The sequence below is a fragment of the Mixophyes fleayi genome, chromosome 1 (assembly GCF_038048845.1).
Source record: "Mixophyes fleayi isolate aMixFle1 chromosome 1, aMixFle1.hap1, whole genome shotgun sequence".
Taxonomy (NCBI): Eukaryota; Metazoa; Chordata; class Amphibia; order Anura; family Limnodynastidae; genus Mixophyes; species Mixophyes fleayi.
In genome coordinates, this window is record NC_134402.1 from 299,081,359 (window position 1) to 299,102,212 (window position 20,854).

The 20,854-nt window shown below is 43.1% G+C and overlaps 1 protein-coding gene across 2 annotated transcripts in view; it reads right to left on the reverse strand.

Moving 5' to 3' along the window:
• Positions 1 to 5,079: 5,079 nt before the first annotated feature.
• SLC35D2 (solute carrier family 35 member D2) overlaps positions 5,080 to 20,854 on the reverse strand; it is a 79,329-nt gene continuing 63,554 nt past the window's right edge. The window contains exons 11-12 of one of the 2 annotated variants that reach the window (XM_075211088.1): positions 20,287 to 20,369; positions 5,080 to 6,133 (exon numbers count right to left, since the gene is read on the reverse strand). In XM_075211088.1, coding sequence (XP_075067189.1) covers positions 5,965 to 6,133; positions 20,287 to 20,369 — 252 coding nt within the window. In that variant the 3' untranslated portion in view covers positions 5,080 to 5,964. The remainder of the gene's footprint in view (positions 6,134 to 20,286; positions 20,370 to 20,854) is intronic. The other variant, XM_075211089.1, reaches the window with a different exon arrangement.

The following is a 20,854-nucleotide window of genomic DNA, read 5'->3' on the forward strand; positions in this document are numbered from 1 at the left end:
TTTAATATATACATATATATGAACTGAAGAAAACAGGGAAAACAAAAATATTATTAAAGTACATGATTGTGTATGTGCCAAATATTAACAGAGATGATCAGATCTAGTTTCAATACATTTACTTAGATGTTGGGAGGAGAAAATGGTTTGATTGACAAATGAAGCAACTGCTAGGAACAGATTATAACATCACAGAAAACCAATGTTATTCTATATTACACTGAAAATGACCATGTTCTGACAAGACTAGAATCCTGCCAAGTGTTTATATATATATTTTTCAACTGGAAATGTGCATTTTGCAGGAAGTAAGTTTAAATTGATTGAAAACCGATATCTACTTTCTCACTTAATTCATGAACTTATGTATATGGTTGTTGCAAACTACTAACCCAAAAAAATATTTTTATTACATAGATGATGTGAGTAGAAAGTAATATATGGCCTGATTCATTAAGGAGCATATCTGGCAATTTTGTGCATATCATATGCACAATTACTCTGCGCATGCCCAGAACCAGACCATACGCCACAGAATGCAGCAGCGTTCAATTCACCTTCGAGCGCAAAGGACACTTATGACAGGCTACGATGTCGCGGAGGGAACGCAGTGGGGAAGGGTCAGATACACGTAGGCAATGTACAGTAAAGGCATTTCACCTGATTCAATCTTGGGCGCATGCAGAAGTACACTGTTTTTCAGATGTAAGTCTTGCACCTGTTTAGGGTCTAGTGTAACTTACAGATGATAGTGATGACCAAACACAGCATTCCCACCCTCTCATTTAATGGGAGAATGAACTATTTACCTGCATACCTGGACACACTCATCTCGTTATACATCACTATATAAGACCCATGGAGAGAGATTACTATGATGCCATTTCGTCCATTTGCAGTGCATTTGGATTTTGAATTGGAATATTAAAATAATATTCTGCCAAAGAGGTAGGTGTTTTATTTTATATTGTAGAAGCACTGCATACTTGGGCAAATGTTTGAGATTGTCTCCGATTTAAAAAATGTTCTCATACATTTTTAACATAGTAATGTCCCGCATTACCAATGCTTGTCTGCTTTAAAATGTTATTTGCATGTTCCTACACACTTGCATACATTTCCATTGCACATGTAGGGTTATAAAAGCTTTTTAAAGTTTTCCTATGTTGTTTACTATGTATGCCTATGTAGCGTCATACCTTTGTAAAGCTTTTTGTTTTATTTAATAACATTTTCATATTTATTAAATTTCATGTCATGTTTACTTTCATATATTTTTGGACTATTTTACAGAAATTTCCTGATGAGCCTTAGTACATCCTTTCTATGTGTAAGTATGTTTATATTGTTTAATGTACAAAAAGACTACAAAAGCATTAGGTTTCTCACAAATATCCAGTAATGGGCATGATAGAAGCCCAGAATCTGGAGGGCAACAGGTGTCATCCGCTCCGAAACCAGACACTTGTCCACCGTCGCTGGCCCAGGGAGCGTGTGTTCAGGCCATATGTCAGCCTCTATGGAATGTCTGATGCTGAGGTGGTCCATTGCAATTGGCTACCGCCTCATGTCATCATAGACACCCTGCGCCTTGTGCAGAGTGACCTAAATCCTTTTACAACAGCAATACTGCCTTGACCAAATTCTTGGTTGAATTGGGGCAGGAGGGTTGGTAGTGAGGTATTGTGCTACAAAGTCAGTGAGACTGGTCAGGGTAGTGTCATTGTTTTTTAAAGTGTGAAGGATATGGGTTAGGTGTGTGCCTATGACATAGGTGGTGCTTTCTAGGGCCTGGTTTGACTGGTGCATTTTTTTATAAAAATCCTGGAGGTGTGCCCACTGCCCCCTCTTCCATCTGAGGCTCTTTAACATCACGGGTCACCTCTGCCAGGTTGTCCTCATCTTAGCTATCTTTAGTGAAAGAAAATAAAAAGGAACAAAAACATCTATGTTTGACTCAATAACATCCATGTGTTTGCATCATATTAGTAGATGTCATAACATTTTTTTAAAATCTTTTTTTACATGTTACAGTTGGTGTGTTTATGTGGGGTCATATTTTCTAATAAATTTTAAAAAATATGGTAACATATACATTTAACAGCCAGCATATCTGTGTCTTGCGTGGAATGTTAACTAAGCATCCTTTGGAAGTAATCTCTAAGTCAGTAATTTTGAAGACCATCTACAAAAGGCAGGCTAGGTTGCAGTATAAATGTGAAGGATTTAAGAGTTTTACTTTCTTTAAAATTGGCAAGTGCTAAAATGTTAATTTTATAATTTTAAAGGAAAAACAGCTATTGTTGTTGGGTGCATTTAGATTTCTGGAAACAAAACATTTGTCATAGGTATTTTTTTCCTGAATTGTGATTTGAAATTTATCTCTGGGGGATAGTCCTGTGGTTAGGAGGGGGCTAGCTCCAGTGTCAATCCTTACCACCCCATGCACTAGATGATCATCTATACAGGACAGATAGGGGACTACTGTCTGACCCCCTAGCATGCTTGCAAAGGCTTGAGCAGACATACATAAAGACAGAAATATATTGTCCCTAGAGATCAAAGACTAATGACAGACAGCTACCAAGTGCTAATACTTAAATTGAAGATTTAAAAAGTGGCAAAGTAGGAAAGATAATGTACAAGTTTTTAAAGTTAGTAAAGATGTTGGCCTGTCATACCTTGGGTAATGATTTTAAGGTTGCTCAGATTTATAAAGACCTGTACTAGGTATATTACTTTTGGTCAAAAAATAAATCATTACTGTTTTTTGACCTCAGTCCATGTGCGCCTAGTTGGAGTGCATAGTGATCTTCTCACAGATTCTGTATTTTGCTGGGATAGAGAGCTGCCAATTGGTAGAGGGCAGTCTCAGCGTCACCAGATGTACCGGCAGTTCAACCTCCCATGCTGTAAAATTACCACTACCACTGATTCAAGGCTGAAGCAGAGTGCTCTGACTTGGTCCTGGTTGCTGCGACTTGCTATCAAGGTAAACAGGGGGAAAAAGGTAGTCATGAGTAAAAAAAAAAAAAGAACCAGGGGGAGGAAGTGAAAATGCTTAGTTTTTCCACAGTTTCCCTTTCACTCTGAGGAGGAGGCAGAGAGCCAAGCCCAGGCCACTGGTGAAGAATGTAAGTATCGTGTTATAATGTAGTCAGGGCCTGATTAAGGGTTCTGGCCGCCCTAGGCTAATACGGCCGCAGCGCCCCCCCCCCCCCCCCTCCTCCGAATATATAGGTGTATAGGAACACTCCTGAATATGAATGTTCAGGTTTATTCTGCAGCATTCAAATTTAGACAGATTGTGCGATTGTCTCTTACCTGTCCTTGCTCTTCTCTCTTGCAACTTTGTTATCCTCTCGCTGGCTTCTGGAAAGTCGGCGTCCTGTTTTGAAAATGCAAAAATGTATTATAATGCAAACCCTGAATGATTAGGCCCTTTAGTTAAAACAAAACACTCCATTATGGTCAGCTAAAAGTACCCCATTGGACAGGCATATATAAGCAATATCTGAATATTTGTTGTCAATCAAATACAAACCTCTACCAGCCCCATCTCACTAATATTTAGTATTCTAGTGATTGCTGAGACCACCCATGTGACCACCACACAATCACGAGATTCTGCCCTCCAAAGCTGCTCTATTTTTTAAATACCCCCTGCAGCCATTTTCCTTAACCACAAACCCCCCCCCTCCACAGCCATTTTCCTTAACCCCTGCTGCAGCCATTTTCTTTACCTCCCATCCTGCATCCATCCCCCTTGCAGCTATTTTCCTTACCTCCACTCTGTAGCTATCCCCCCGTCACATCAAAACTCCCCCAGTCACAAATATCAGCCCCCCTCCTCTGCCCTCGTTCATACATATCAACCTCTCTCCCTCCCTATAGATTTTCATGGCAGCCCCCCCTCCCACCCTATAGATTTGTATGACAGTCCCCCTCTCCCTCCCTATACATATGCATGACAGTCCCCCCTCTCCCTCCCTATAGATATGCAGGGTAGTCCCCCCCCCTCCCTATAGATATGCAGGGTAGTTCCCCCCCCCCTATAGATATGCAGTGTAGTTCCCCCCCTCCCTATAGATATGCAGGGTAGTTTCCCCCCCTCCCTATAGATATGCAGGGCAGTTCCCCCCCCCTCCCTATAGATATGCAGGGCAGTTCCCCCCCCTCCCTATAGATATGCAGGGCAGTTCCCCTCCCCTCCCTATAGATATGCAGTGTAGTTTCCCCCCTCCCTATAGATATGCAGGGTAGTTCCCTCCCTCCCTATAGATATGCAGGGCAGTTCCTCCCCTCCCTATAGATATGCAGGGCAGTTCCCCCCCCTCCCTGTAGATATGCAGGGCAGTCCCTCCCCCCTCCCTATAGATATGCAGGGCAGTTCCCCCCCTCCCTATAGATATGAATGGCAGTTCACCCCCCCCTCCGTATAGATATGCAGGGCAGTTCCCTCCCCCCCCTCCCTATAGATATGCAGGGCAGTTCCCCCCCTCCCTATAGATATGCAGGGCAGTTCCCCCCCTCCCTATAGATATGCAGGGCAGTTCCCCCCCCTCCCTATAGATATGCAGGGCAGTTCTCCCCCTCCCTATAGATATGCAGGGCAGTTTCCCCCCCTCCCTAGAGATATAAAGGGCAGTTCCCCCCCTCCCTATAGATATGCAGGGCAGTCCCCCCCCTCCCTATAGATATGCAGGGCAGTTCCCCCCCCCCCTCCCTATAGATATGCAGGGCAGTTCCCCCCCTCCCTATAGATATGCAGGGCAGTTCCCACCCCTCCCTATAGATATGCAGGGGAGTTCCCCCCCCTCCCTATAGATATGCAGGGCAGTTCCCCCTTCACTTACCTGTAGTTGTGCCAGCGTCGCTCCTCTCCGCAGATCAGCAGATAGGAAGTGAAGACGTCCTGCTTCCTGTCTGCTGCACAGCAACAGGCAGCCTAGTGATTGGCTGTGTGTTGCTAACCACTGACCACCAATGCTTTCGATCGTCGAGCCCTCGACCCCCCCGCGGCGACCCCCCCTCCCCCACCCCGAAAAAAAAAATGAAGAAAAAAAAAAAAAGAATGAAAAAAATAAATACCCGCAGCGCCGCGCCCCCCGGAACCCAGCGCCCCAGGCTGCAGCCTGGTCAGCCTAGTGGTTGATCAGGCCCTGAATGTAGTCTACTGTGAATTATTTTGTTTTTCAGCATAAACAAACTGGAACCGAACTAGAGTATAAAATGATTTTAACTAGTGTGATGATACATTAATATTCTGATATTTAAATGTGAATATTACATTTCCAAGTGGACATTTACAACAATATGTATATATTTTTGATTATATGACACATTTTGAACTGATAATGTGTCCTTACATGATTAGCATTTGTCTGATTTGCATAATAAAAATTATGCTCTGGTCTATTCTCAAAGTGGTACCAAACATATTTTAATGTTGTGATCCACCATTCAACACAGATGTCACATGATTAATCATTCAACACAGATGTCACATGATTAATCATTCAACACAGATGTCACATGATTAATCCTTTCTTAACATGCAATGGTAACATATTGTATTATAACAAATACAACCTGAATCATTAATGAATGTGAGCATATTTGAAAAACTAATTCATATATACTGTCCATTACTTATATATAATTATATATTTAAAGAAAGTAAAACAGTTTGGTAACTGTACTAATGACAGCAGATGGTGTGGGTATCCTTTGGCAAGTAAACCTGATTAATAGCAGTTGAGAATACATTCTATAATCACCAGATACTGTACAGCGTGTAAGCAAATGCCTTACCTCTCTCACCAAGTAAACAGATTCTTCAGATGCCTAACATCTCTTACCATGTAAGAATCCATGATTAAAGATGGATAACAACTGAAAATGTGTATTCAAATAGTTATATAAAACCTTGAACTTTTCATACAAATGTTTGAGATGTTTTATTTAGCTATCTGCATTGTCTTTCAGTCCAATACGTTTTTGTGTTTGTGTTTTCAGACTGTCTGACAAAGTATTCTTTTGGTCTTCTGAAATATAAATCTTTGAATTCTTGTCTATTGATGGTGGTGTTCCCCGTAAGGTTATAAAAGAATATGACACTCCGCCTGCCATGCTGAAATGGAAGAATGGAAGAAGAAAAACAAAAATAGAATTAATTATTTTATTGTTACATTTTACATTTTTGAGTATTTTTCTGTGCTGCACTTACTGCCCAAAGTGGTCTCTAAGTATTTTATGTAACAAAACATTTTGACTATGAGCATGCTCACAAATGGTGTTCTTTGCATGCCAGGGCTGCTTTTTAGCCCCAGTGTGGAACCCTTTACTAATCTACCATGTGGCCTTCCAGAGGTTTACAACTACTGACAATGGATGCTTTAGAATTGTACTTATGTTTCTTCTCTCTACTCTTTCTGAACAGTTTGTCTATGTGGCAAATAGTAGTTACAATGTGAAGGACTAGTCTATAGAAACTGAGGGGTAGGCAAATTTATAATGTTGTAATCCATGCTCCTCTAGCATAGTCCCAATCCAATCTATTGTTATCATCTAATTTTTATGTCATTCATCATATCACAAGCATTTAAAGTAGTCATTTTAAAACTGTTGTACTATGTCATGAACATAGCATTTAGTAATGATTACAATGGTGTTGAATATCCATTGAGGAAAAAAAAGCAGGATGTCATTACACAACATTTCAGAAAACAGTCATTCCAGAATTCCATTGTTTTTCAGAATTGCATTGCAGTGCGTGGTTTGGCCACAGAAATCCTGGACGGATTCCTAGTAATGGTTGCCGGTATTTAGAGTGCAACATGCCTATGCTCTCCGTATGTGTCTGATCAGTGAACAAGAAAATTAAATGAACCAGCTTCCGGTCGATTCATGTGGAAGTATCTGCACAGCCAGGAGTGATGAATTATCAAAAACATCACTGCCCACCCATGGTCACAGGGAAAGCTAGAAGAATGGGTCCTGGGTTTTATAAGCCCAGGTCTTCAATCTCCACTCATTCTCTCAGCTACAGCACCACTACACTAAAGAAAAACTATGCTTCTGCTGCCAGGTGCTCTACAAAATATTTAAACCTACTGTTATCTGCTTATTTAGATATTTATCCCTGCCATATTAATATATATGTAGTTAAACCTACAAATTTTGTTTATTTAGTTGCAAACAATTTAATTTAAAACTAATTTACAATATCTGTAATATTCTATTCATGTTAACACTGCCATGTGTGTTTTAACCTAACTGCAATATTATGAACTGCTCAATCCTGCAATAACTAAACCTGCAATTTATATCTAACATAACCCTGCAATATCTTATCCTACAATATCACTACAAATAACCCTGCACTACTGTATTCATACAATCTCTGTGAGAGTGTTTTTGGGGATCAAAGTGTATTACAAGCAGTTTATTCCTAATTTCGCCACCACAGCGGTTCCATTATCAGACCTTACAAAGGAAAAGCAGTCTACTATGGTGAAGTGGAACCCTGAGGCAGAGGTAGACTTATTGGCGTTAGAGTGGCGTTATGTACGCAGCCTTTATTAATAACGCCAGAGTTTTCAAAATAATTTTTTGAACAGACAGATGACTCAGATGTAGAGATAGGTGCCATGTTGTCCCAAACCAAAGTTGGGAAGGATATATCTGAGTTGAAAGCAGAAAGAGCATGAGAAGTGGTACGCCATTGTAGAAAGGGAAGCATTGGCTATTAAGTGGGCATTAGACACTCTCAGGTATTACCTCTTGGGTAGACAATTTAAGCTAGTGACAGATCATGGTGAGTTAAAGTGGATGTCTGCAAATAAAATCCATAATGCACGGGTTACGAGATGGTTCCTAGACTTTCAGGATTTTAGGTTTACAGTGGAACATAGTTTCAGTACACAGTTAGCCAACGCTGATGCTTTGTCTCGGGTCTTCTGCTCAGGGGCTACAAGTATTCCGGCCCCTAGGTTGAAAGAGGGTAGGGGGTTATGTAACAAAGTGACTGGACTGGTGTTGGATGGCAGGTATATTTCACCTAGGTTCCTAACCTACTTGTTTTAAAACCCAGGAAAATGTGTATTTGTGTGTAAGCTGCTGAAGGGCTAAAAGCCGGTTGAAAAGCTGTAAAGGGTACTGGGGTTATGGACAGAGAGTGAGGGCGGGCTCCGTCCATTATTCCCATTAATTGGGACTTCCGAGTTACCCGTGATTCTGCTAGTCATCAGGAGGTGCACCTGAGTGGTATTGGTAAAAGGCTGCAAGACAGCTCAGTCAATCTCTCACTGCTTGTGAACAGATGCTGCAAAGTCTCTGTGAGCAAAAGCCTCATAGCTCCCTGTAAGTAACTGTGCAGAAACGTCTTTTTGTTTTGTTTTAGTTTGTTAGTCAGGAGTGACCAGTGTTTAGTTAGAGCCTAACGCCAAGGTGTTTAGTTTGGAGTTTTCTTTTGTTTTCTTACTGAATAAAACTGGTTGAGGCCAGTTGCACTAAACCTTTGGACTTGTATGAAATCGCTCGGCTGCTATAAACACCATCTACCGCAGGAGATGGTACTGGGCCCCGCCTACCTGGTCACACATTACTGGATAAAAACTGGAAACTCACTTCTGAGAGTGGTTTAGTAATATATTGTAACATCTTGCATGTTAAACTATACTGGATTGTATGTACTGTATGTACCGCTTTTATGATGTCAAAATTATCTTTGTGAAGTAAAAGATTTTGTACTATGTATTTTTATGATAATTAAGAGAAATAATGAATATTTGTGGATATATATATATATATATATATATATATATATATATATATATATAATACATTATGGTGAAGCTGATAGTAGATGTGTTTATTTAGCAATTAACATGTAATGGTGAACTAATTGATACAGAGGTCAAGGGATGTGTGATACTTGGGTGGTATAGACAGGGCCGTAATGGGCAGTGCGACAGCCAAGGGTGCAAGCCCGAGGGGGCCCAAAGCCCACCTGTAATTTGCCCCAGGTCTATATAACTGCAGTGCTGGAAAAACTCAGCACCGTTTTTCAGCATCTGTCCGGCTCCCAGCAACATCATCACGTCATGACACTGTCAATGCAGAGAAGCTGAGTAAAGCCAGGAAGAAGTCAAAGAAGAAGCAGACTAGAAGAGAAAATAAGACGAAATATAATTAGAATACTTCAGAGACGACAGAGGGAGAGTAGTTTACAGAAAATGTGGAGAGGAGGGGCTTCAGAGAACAGGGGGAGAGAAGTGGCTGGTGAGAATAGGGGAAGAGAAGTGGGTGGCTGCAGAGAACGGGGGGGGGGTAGGGCTGGAGAGAACAGTAGGGAGGTAGCGGCAGGCAACAGGGGGGGAAAGGCTAGAGAGAACTAGGGGGGAGGAGGTGAAGGCTGGAGAGAGCAGGGGGGAAAGGCTGGAGAGAATTGGGGGGGGCGGAGGCAAGAGAGAACAGGGGGTGGGAGCTGGAGAGAACAGGGAGGGGGGAGCGACTGAAGAGAACAGGGGGGAAGGCTGCAGAAAATAAGGAGGGGGCTGGAGAGAACAGGGAGGGCTGGAGAAAACAGTGGAGGAAGAAGTGGCTGGAGAGAGTGGCTGGAGATAAGAGGGGGGAAGATGGAGAGAACAGGGGGAAGGCTGGAGAGAACAGTGGGGACTGGAGAGAACGGGGAGGGAAACTGGAGAGAAAAGGGAGGAAGAAGTGGCTGAAGAGGAGAAATGGCTGATAAGAACAGTGGAGGAAGAAGTGGCTGGAGAGAACAGTGGAGGGGGAGGGGGTGGAGAGAAAAGGGGGGGGTGGCAGTTGGAGAAAACATGGGTGGAATTGGAGAGAAGAGGGGGGTGGATGGAGAGAAGAGGGAGTTTGCTGGAGAGATCAGACAGGTGCTAGAGAGGACACGGAGGAGTGATTTAAGGGGCTGGGGGTTGGAGAGACGGGGGAATTTTCTTTGTGGTACATAAATACTATAGAACATAATAAGCAATTAAATATAATTATAGAAAATCAATTGGTATTCCAAAGGTGGTGATGTCTTTATTAGAAATTATATCCTCAATTAAATGTGGGGGAAATTTGTAGGATATTAATTTGATTTTGGGGCTGGTGGGGGAATTTTTATTAAATGGGAATGCTATTAATGTAATGTTAATGCTAGTTTTGAGGAAGAAGGCTTAGTTATTAACACAGTGTCCTAGTGGTTAGCACTTCTGCCTCACAGCACTGGAGTCATGAGTTTGATTCCCGACCATGGCCTTATCTGTGTGGAGTTTGTATGTTCTACCTGTGCATTCGTGGGTTTCCTCTGGGTGCTCCGGTTTTCTCCCACACTCCAAAAACATACTAGTAGATTAATTGGCTGCTATCAAAATTGACCTTAGTCTCTCTATCTGTCTGTGCGTGTGTGTGTGTGTGTGTGTATGTTAGGAAATTTAGACTGTAAGCTCCAATGGGGCAGGGACTGATGTGAATGAGTTCTCTGTACGGCGCTGCGGAATTAGTGGCGCTATATAAATAACTGATGATGATAATTAATTTAATGTCAGGCTAGTTAGGGTGAAAGATGCCTATTTATTAAACGTGGGTGCCATTAATTTAATTTCGGAGCTGTATCAGTGTAAATAGGCATATTTATTTAATGTGAATATTATTAATTAAATTCTGGGGCTGATTGGGTAGAAGGAGGCCTGTTTATTAAACAAAAATCTACTGATTTAATGTCTAGATGGTTTAGAGGGAGGCCTCTTTTCTAAACTGGACTCCAACATTACAGGATACAGCCAAGCAGCAAGATTCTGATTATCATTTAATTAGTACATTCTACAAAATGACAACTAGAATCTGATTGGTTGCTATAGACAACATCTCCAATTTTTCAAACCCGAAACGTGATAAATTTACCCCCAGATAGTAAAACTACCAGAATAAGTAGGAGAAAGTAGTACATGTTCTTGAGCTTGTAGAGGGATTGCACGCCCGCATCATAATATGGCTACGCCTCCCGGACAGCATCTACTTCCACCAAGATCCCAGTAAAACAAAGTAGTCACATGGGTAGCTCTCACAAACTCCTAGTTGGGATGCATTTGCATAACAACTGGAACTCCCTGTCTATGGCTGTAGTGGTATGAGACAAATGTTTTAAAGGCTGTATAGAATATTGTCTATAAAGGACATCTGAGATGTCACGGCTTTTATATAATAATGTCTGGACAGTGTCATTAATAAATGTAAGAGTTGCATTTACCATATAAACTATAATTAAATAAAATATCTGTTATTTTGCCCTATAAAACTTAATTGTGAATCTTGTTTCCTGCTGCAGTATAAATGGAAATATCAATTGCGCAATGCAAATAGATAGCTGTGACTTCATATAATTTAGGAGCCTCATTAGTGAATTAACTAATATTAGTGGGAGGGGTCAATATGCAATCAGCCACTCAGAAGCAGCTAGCAAATACTGCCGGTCGTCATCATCATCATCATTGCAACTTCTTTCACCAGGCCTCCAGATACGCCTCCTGACAGATGTACATGCCAATGCTATCAGGTCTACCTTAGTTGGAGGCTGTTTGTAATATTTGCCAAAATCTGGGCTTGAATATGTGCTTAGGGTCTCACTAACTAATGATATTACTATGAAAAATTGGGTTTTTGGGGCACAAAGTCATAATGGAAATTAAAATGGGTACCTAACCCCCCAAAAAACTAAACTACGAACAGGATAATTAACAGCAGATTGTCTGGTAACACTAATGTTATTGTAAAAAATCTAAAAAATAAAACATCTGCATAACTGACTTTTTCTGGCTAATCATTGCTGTCATGGCAGTTTATATTGTATAATTCTTTTTTATGAAGCATTATTCTTCTGAAATCTAAAACAACTGTTATTGTTTCATATGTTTCCGTGTAGACGAAAAGTGGAAGTAGTCACACGCTTTTCATGTCCTCAATAAATGAAAAGTATCATTCAAATCTTATATGAAGATCCAAATTGAAACATTAAAATTAATACAAGTTTCCAATCATGCCAGTTGCCAGTTACAAGCAATTTCATAATGCGAAAGTGTATGACATTATGAGCCTGATGCTGAGTTGTGCGTCTGCCCATTTGCGTAGCATTAATTGTGAAACATTGCATTGCGCATGTCCACAAAGAGATCGCATGCATATGTATGCATGCAAAGTTGCACGTATCTGATACTTGTGCCTCCTTGCAACAGAGAGGCAGAACAGGAGGGGAGGGGTGGTCTAATCTAGGCCTTGTACAGTAAAGGTGTATTCACGCAAATGTGACTGAGGCATACCAGCACAGAGACGCATATATGACCATCAGGACCCATATCTTTTGCACCCGCTAGAGTGCGGCTTCAAATACACACTGACAATGATGATGGTCACTTGCCCAAGCTAGTGCTTCTGATTGGCTGATTGTGAATTCACCTCTAAAGCTGATAGGTGCCGTCTTCATTTATTGTATATATATATATATATATATATATATATATATATATATATATATATATATATATATTATAGGATTATGTTTGTATATTTAAAAAAAAAATAATTCTGTTACGTTTATTTGTATGTAAGAAGGAATATTATATCGGATGTATTATATCAAGCCTAGCTAATGTGTTTTTCACTATCAAAACAAATTATAACAAAATTTTCTTGTGCTTATGACCTGATTTTGTGTATGGTTATCTGATTGTATGTATGTCTGATGTAAATATAATACATATGCTACAGGTGCAGAGCTGGATGCATCTTGCAAAATTTTAAGTATGCGATCAATCTCAGGTACAGGTCAAATGAGTTTTTAAATGTATACTCTTAATACATGAATTAAAAAAACTGTTGTCGCTGGGAAAAGCACATCATCTACAACACTTGGATAGGTCAGATGAAAGACATTATAATAATAATTCATCATACAATTTTTTACTTCCTTGAGGGAGCCATGAGAGGCCTATTGAATGTTTGACATACTCTTGATAGTCTTAAGAACTGCTGTATATATTCCTTAGATATGTGCAAAGGATGTGAAAACTGATCACAGACGCAGAGGTTTCAAAAGCCCAAGTGTGCAATTTAATGCCCCTCTGTGGCCCCACAATGAATTACATATAGAGTACTATGTATTGCGATAACAATGTATGGATTTGCAATGCAAGGTAAAATGTTTGCCCGACAGGATGATTCAGTTCAGCCATCAGAGTAGCCAGGTTCTGACATGACATGCCTTTATTAGCAGCATAATGGTGCTCATTTAGAGCTGGACAAACATTTGTTTTTTCTTCAACTTACGACTTCTTAAGCCAGGGGATGAGTTACAGGGAAGAGGCAGGTAGGCATATGCCGAATACAGAAATGGTGTGTTTATGCAATTGCTACACAATTAGATGCAGATACGCCTGTCAGGAGGCATATCTCTTGCAGGTACTGGAAGGCTGATGTAAACATACTTGATGATGATGAGCATGATTACTATCAGCAGCACTATCTAGCCAATTCTGATTGGCTGTTTGTGAATTGAACTCCAGTAGTACATTTATTAGTCCTGTGGCTATATTAAATCAATTAATTAAATTAATATAAATATTTTTAAATTAAGACATTATTCTCTCATGTGTATCTGACCGCATTATCCTATTAGTACACAACACAGTAATGTATTAAAATGTGGCTTTATTCCATTATTAGGTTCTATACAAAAATTAGTAATACCACTGTTGCATTAAGTTCTAACTAATAGACTTAACCTTTGCATATCCTACACAATAATTATGCTTCTAATTCACCAGTATTTTCACTACTTAATATAAACTTATTATTCATTTTTTTAATTCATTTCTTTAACATGCAAAAAACAGGATAGACTTCAAAGTACTGAGCAGCAGTTTATATATTGTATCTGAGCACAGTAATGTGATATATAGTAAAAAGAGTTAATAAAAACTTTATCATTGTACTGCCAAGATTTGTGCAGAGTTCAATGTTAAAATTGTTTTAAAGCGAAATCTAAACATATTGATAAATGTTAAACCCATAAAAGGATAAAAAATGCAGTTCTTTAAATCTAATCTAGTTTGTTTCTCACACTAGGAATGCAAACACTAAATCAACATTATTTTGTTCAATGAAAACCCTTGTTAAATTTCCTAGATTCCTTGAGAAAGGTAATATGTTTTTCATGCCATTTTGTTTTTATATTGCTAATAATAAATTGTGCTTTTTTATATTTTTCTCTTGTATTGGAGCTATGATGATTGTCAACAACATAAGCTCATACACAATTTCAGCAAGTGAATTGTACTAAATATACATAAGTACTTATAGTAATAAAACATATACTATTACTATTAATATTATTGTTTATTTATAAGGGGCCACAAAATTCTGCAGTGCGGTACAGTGTTGAAGTAGAGCATCTGAAAAAGACACACCAGCAAGCAAAGCAATGTAATTCAGTGCATAAGCATAATAGGCAAGGTATATAACAGGTGTCATAAAGTACATGCAGGAATCAAGAGACAAGGACATACAGGTGGATAAGGTGGGAGCAGACAAGAAGGAAAAAGTAAGGAGGGTCCTACCTGTGAAAGCTTACAGTTGAAAGGGGAGGGGTGAGGCTGAGACAAGAGAGGGTGACATGGAGTGAATGTGGGTGTAGGGTGGCTTGGCCAGTAATGGTAGAGTTAGGGGGGAGACTGGGCTTTAATACACAGATGGATTTTTAAGGATCATTTGAAGCCTTGGAAGCTGGTAGAGAGTCTGACTGAATGTGAGAGTATAGGTGTGGTGCAGCACAGCGGAAGTCTTAAAGTCGCGAGTGCGATGTGGTTATCAGTTGGCAGTTGAGGCACCGGTTGTTGGCAGATGAAGATGGTGGGAGGGAATGTGGAGTGAGATGAGGTAGGAATTTGAATTGGATTCTATAGGGAATGGAGAGCCAGTGTAGGGATTAGAGAACTGGGTGGCAGAAGCAGAGCGGCAAAGAGTAAAATCAGTCTTGTAAAGTGGGTGGATTCGATTGAGAGGGTGGCCAGGCAGAAGGAGGTTATAGTACTCATGGTGGGAGATAATGAGAGAGTTGATTAGAGAATTGGTGGCATCATAGGAGAGGAAGGATCTAATCCTGGCGATGTGAAGACACAGGCTTGAGACAGGGTCTGGATATTGAGAGTGAAGGAGAGGGAGTAGTCAAGGATGACACTCAAGCAGCAAACATGAGGAACATGTGTGTCCACTGAAATAGAGAAGTAGGGTGGTTTGAAGCTTTGTGTGGGAGAGAACATGAGCTGCTTTATACATGTTCTGTGTCACAGGTTAAAATACAAGGTGCAGCTCAGGAGCCAGGAATGAAGTGAAAACACACAAAGTTTATTGCTGAATACTGAATATACAGGAACATGCAGGAATAAATACCGGGTAGAAGGCTGATGAAGGTAAGTGGTAATATGGAGAGATCCAGGCAGCATGAAACCATGAGCACAGCAGAGGAAAGGAACAACAGGATGGGACAACAGGTTAGCAAAATGAATGTTAAGATCCTAATGCAGCATAATCACTGGAGCAAAGCTGGAGGAAGAATCAACAGGGTGTAACAACAATAACCAGCCCTGAATGCTGGGAGAGACAGGTATAAATGGAACACACCCAGATGCATGGGATAATGAGTGAGGCAGTGTTAACTCCTAAGGAACTAGGAACAGGCACAATAGCAGCACCTCTGGTGATCAGAGGTACTGCTGCTAACACATAAAATTAACACAAATAGCAAAATCTGATAGTCCAGGTTAGGAGCTGCCAGGCAAAGCAGCATGCTGCAGGCAGATCGTGAAAGTACCCCCTCCCTTAAGGGCAGATTCCAGACGCCCAATTACCAAAAATGTCTGAATTCATCGGAATCATAGTCCCGAATGGGGGGCCTGGCAGAAAAGTCCTCTTCTATGGGCAGAGAGGCAAAGGAAACCATGCCAGATGGAAGTTGAAACACTGCAGAACCTCCTTTCTTTTTACGTCCTCCCCTTTTACGGGACTTCCTTAGAGATGGGACTTGCGCCAACTGGGTGAAGCACAAAGCTATCTCTTGACCAGGTGAGGTGGGTGGTACTGCTGATAATGCTGAGGCCCCGCAAGATGGCATAGCGGGAGGTGGTGGTGAAAACTTGCTGATCACTGCCTCAACAAATAGTTGTAAGCCAGATAGGATGGGGTGATCAGACTCAGCAAAAGGGTTTGCCCATTCCATAGCCTCTCCTCTAAAATGTGTTAACAAAAACAAAACTTGCCTCTTTGGGTCACTGACTAGGCCAGGTACTGAGGGGAAATGAGAAGCACAAAACCTCAGTAGAGCACTAAATTGAGAAAGGTGCCCCTCAAAGGTAGGTGACAGCTCAGACTTGGCACCCTCGGCAACGGATGGTTCGGACTTGGCAGCAGGCCTGGACTGGGCAGCAGACTTGGCAGCAGACCCGGACTGGGCGGCGGACTTGGCAGCAGGCTTGACAGGAGACCCGGACTGGGCGGCAGACTTGGCAGCAGGCTTGACAGGAGACTTGGACTGGGCGGCAGGCTTGGCAGCAGGCTCGGACTGGGTGGCAGGCCTGACAGCAGGCCCGGACTGGGCGGTCGACTTGGCATCAGACCCGGACTGGGCGGCAGGCTTGGCAAGAACAGCACTGAGAATAGCCTCGGCAGGGACAGCACTTTGAGAAGCCTGAGGGCAGACAGCACTTTGAGAAGCCTGAGGGCAGACAGCACTTTGAGAAGCCTGAGGGCAGACAGCACTTTGAGAAGCCTCGGAGCAGACAGCACCAGGTTGTAACTCGGGCTGAAGCGCATGGACTGGCAACTCGGGCTGGACCGCATGGACTGGCAACTCGGGCTGTACCGCATGGACTGGCAACTCGGGCTGTACCGCATGGACTGGCAACTCGGGCTGGACAGCATGGACTGGCAACTCGGGCTGGACAGCATGGACTGGCAACTCGGGCTGGACAGCATGGACTGGCAACTCGGGCTGGACCGCATGGACTGGCAACTCGGGCTGGACCGCATGGACTGGCAACTCGGCTGGACCGCATGGACTGGAAAAGTTTCTGGAACGGGCTGTAGTTCTGGAATAGAGTCAGCGGCTGGAGACTCGGCACTGGGGGCAGCGGCTGGAGACTCGGCACTGGAGGCAGCGGCTGGAGACTCTGCACTGGGGGCAGCGGCTGGAGACTCGGTACTGGAGGCAGCGGCTGGAGACTCGGCACTGGAGGCAGCGGCTGGAGACTCGGCACTGGAGGCAGCGGCTGGAGACTCGGCACTGGAGGCAGCAGCTGGAGACTCGGAACTGGGGAGCACGGTGGCGAGAGACTTAGGACCAGGCAGCACGGTGGCAAGAGACTCAGGACCAGGCAGCACGGTGGCAAGAGACTCCGGCCCGGACACCGTGGCAACAGACTCAGAGCTGGAGGCAGATGATGATTCCTCGGAGCAAGAGGCATAGGCTGGAACCTCGGAACAGGAGACAGAGGCTGGGACCTCGCAGCAGGAGACAGAGGCTGGGACTTCGCAGCAGGAGACAGAGGCTGGGACCTCGCAGCAGGAGACAGAGGCTGGGACCTCGCAACAGGAGACAGAGGCTGGGACCTCGCAACAGGAGACAGAGGCTGGGACCTCGCAACAGGAGACAGAGGCTGGGACCTCGCAACAGGAGACAGAGGCTGGGACCTCGCAACAGGAGACAGAGGCTGGGACTTCGCAGCAGGAGACAGAGGCTGGGACCTCGCAGCAGGAGACAGAGGCTGGGACCTCGCAACAGGAGACAGAGGCTGGGACCTCGCAACAGGAGACAGAGGCTGGGACCTCGCAACAGGAGACAGAGGCTGGGACCTCGCAACAGGAGACAGAGGCTGGGACCTCGCAGCAGGAGACAGAGGCTGGGACTTCGCAGCAGGAGACAGAGGCTGGGACCTCGCAGCAGGAGACAGAGGCTGGGACCTCGCAGCAGGAGACAGAGGCTGGGACCTCGCAACAGGAGACAGAGGCTGGGACCTCGCAACAGGAGACAGAGGCTGGGACCTCGCAACAGGAGACAGAGGCTGGGACCTCGCGACAGGAGACAGAGGCTGGGACCTCGCGACAGGAGACAGAGGCTGGGACCTCGCGACAGGAGACAGAGGCTGGGACCTCGCGACAGGAGACAGAGGCTGGGACCTCGCGACAGGAGACAGAGGCTAAGACCTCAGGACAGGCGGCTGGAGCCGGCGCCTCAGGACAGGCGGCTGGAGCCGGCACCTCAGGACAGGCGGCTGGAGCCGGCGCCTCAGGACAGGCGGCTGGAGCTGGCGCCTCAGGACAGGCGGCTGGAGCTGGCAGATTGGGTCTGTTCCCAGAGAACAGAAATGGTGGAGCATAAACAAATTTGGAATGCCGAGAGGAAACAACAGGGGATGGTTCAGTAAGCTGACGTGGTCTACGGATAGGACAGTCCTGCAAGAAATGTGCATTGCTGGCACAGCAGAGACACAACTTGTTTGTTATTCTGCGTTGTCACTCCTCTTCGGTCAGATGGGGGCGTGGACCACCTGTGAACTGGGAATTAGTTACCCCATAGTTCTAACTAAACAGCAAACTTGTAGAAGCACACTTAAGAGGTGCTGTTTGCACAGGTTCAGCAGCAGTAAAGGTGGATTGAGACAGACCAGCAGCTTCTGTATTAGGAGAGACATAATCAGACAGTCTTCTGAGAGGGTCCACAAGTAAGGCGGAAAATCTAGCAAGCTGAGAACATAGCAAGATAATGTCCATCTGTAAAGTTTGTAGCAGTGGCAATTCCAAGATTGGAGAAACAGACATGTTTCAAAACCAAATGAAAAAACAATTGCAGAAAAAGGTCTCAGAATAAATATCTTCCACACGACTCCTAAGCAGTTTTTTCTTTTGGCTGGTTATACTGTCACGGTTCAAATACAAGGTGCAGCATAGGAGCCAGGAATGAAGTGAAAACACACAAAGTTTATTGCTGAATACTGAATATACAGGAACATGCAGGAATAAATACCGGGTAGAAGGCTGATGAAGGTAAGTGGTAATATGGAGAGATCCAGGCAGCATGAAACCATGAGCACAGCAGAGGCAAGGAACAACAGGATGGGACAACAGGTCAGCAGAATGAATGTTAAGATCCTAATGCAGCATAATCACAGGAGCAAAGCTGGAGGAAGAATCAACAGGGTGTAACAACAATAACCAGCCCTGAATGCTGGGAGAGACAGGTATAAATGGAACACACCCAGGTGCATGGGATAATGAGTGAGGCAGTGTTAACTCCTAAGGAACTAGGAACAGGCACAATAGCAGCACCTCTGGTGATCAGAGGTACTGCTGCTAACACATAAAATTAACACAAATAGCAAAGTCTGATAGTCCAGGTTAGGAGCTGCCAGGCAAAGCAGTATGCTGCAGGCAGATCGTGATATTCTGCTTTAGGTAATGTTGGGATATCTAAGAGGAGATGGCAGAGAAACAGAGGGAAACATGACAGCAGAGACAAAGGGAGGGGTTGGAGGAGGAGAGGTAGATTTATATCAGCATACATATCACCTTGATTAGTTTACCAAGGGAGAAGATGTAGAGAGAGAAGAGCAGAGGGCAGTGGACAGAGATGTGAAGAGTGGTTGGACAGGTAGGAAACAAACCAGGAGGAAATGGTGTCACAATGGCCCATGGAGTGAAGAGTGTACAGGAGGACCTTTAAGATGTAATTCAAATCCCCACGATTAGCTATCGGACATCACCGCCATGTCTGGCTGCTCTCATTTCCTGAGGTGAGCCGACAGGACAAATAATGTAGGGAAAGTTGTGGGATAGGGAGGGAATGTATTTGTGAGGAGATGAAGAATGAGGCAAATTGGAGCAAAGTGGTGTACAGAAAAATGAATCTCAACACGATAGGAAACAGCAAGTGCTAGGGGTGGGAAAGTGAAAGCCTGAGGGCAGCACATGATAGTTGAGGGAGTGGTGAGTGAGTGAACAGTGAGACATAACAGAAGTAGAGCACAGTGTGGAGAAATGAGAGTTGATTGCAGGTGTCAGGATAGTGTAAGAGCTAATAAGATCAATGTGTAAGACCAATAAGAGTTCATTGTAGGTGTCGGGATAGTGACTGTGAGTGTAGACCTGTTAAGATCTGGTAGAATCACTGTAGTTGTAGAGTTGGCCAAAGGGCAGTCAAAATCCAGTTCAAAGAGTACTTACCAAATATTTAAGCCTAAAAAGTTTAACAAAGAGAAAGTATAATCTCCACCAACGAAAATCCCGATATAGGCGATGGATACATTCTAAAAGTAAAAGATTCAATACAAATGTTATAATAATTTTAATGTACTAAGTACTATGTATCCATTAATTCTTAAGACTGCTAGTTTGCATCAGTTTAAAGGATAACTCCACCCAAAACTAAAATTCAGTTTTAGGTGTAAGTCTCATACATTATCACAAAATATCAATTACACCCAACCTGACAGGTTCCCCAATGCCTGCCATGGTCTGTCAATACCCTCCTCACTTCTGCAAGTAGTTGTTGACAACACACTACCTATATGAAAAAAAAAAAAGAAAGGAGAGAATTGCTGCACAGCAGCAAACATTGGAAGAGCCAGAAGATTGGGTGGAACACTGGACTCCAGGTAAGAAATATTCCATATATAATTTATGGAATTCAACCCTACAGTAAATTGACAACTTTGTTTGGAATATACTTTTACCTGGTAAAAATTTTGTATGAAGGGCTATATGTCTGTCCATATCTACAGTCATGGCCAAA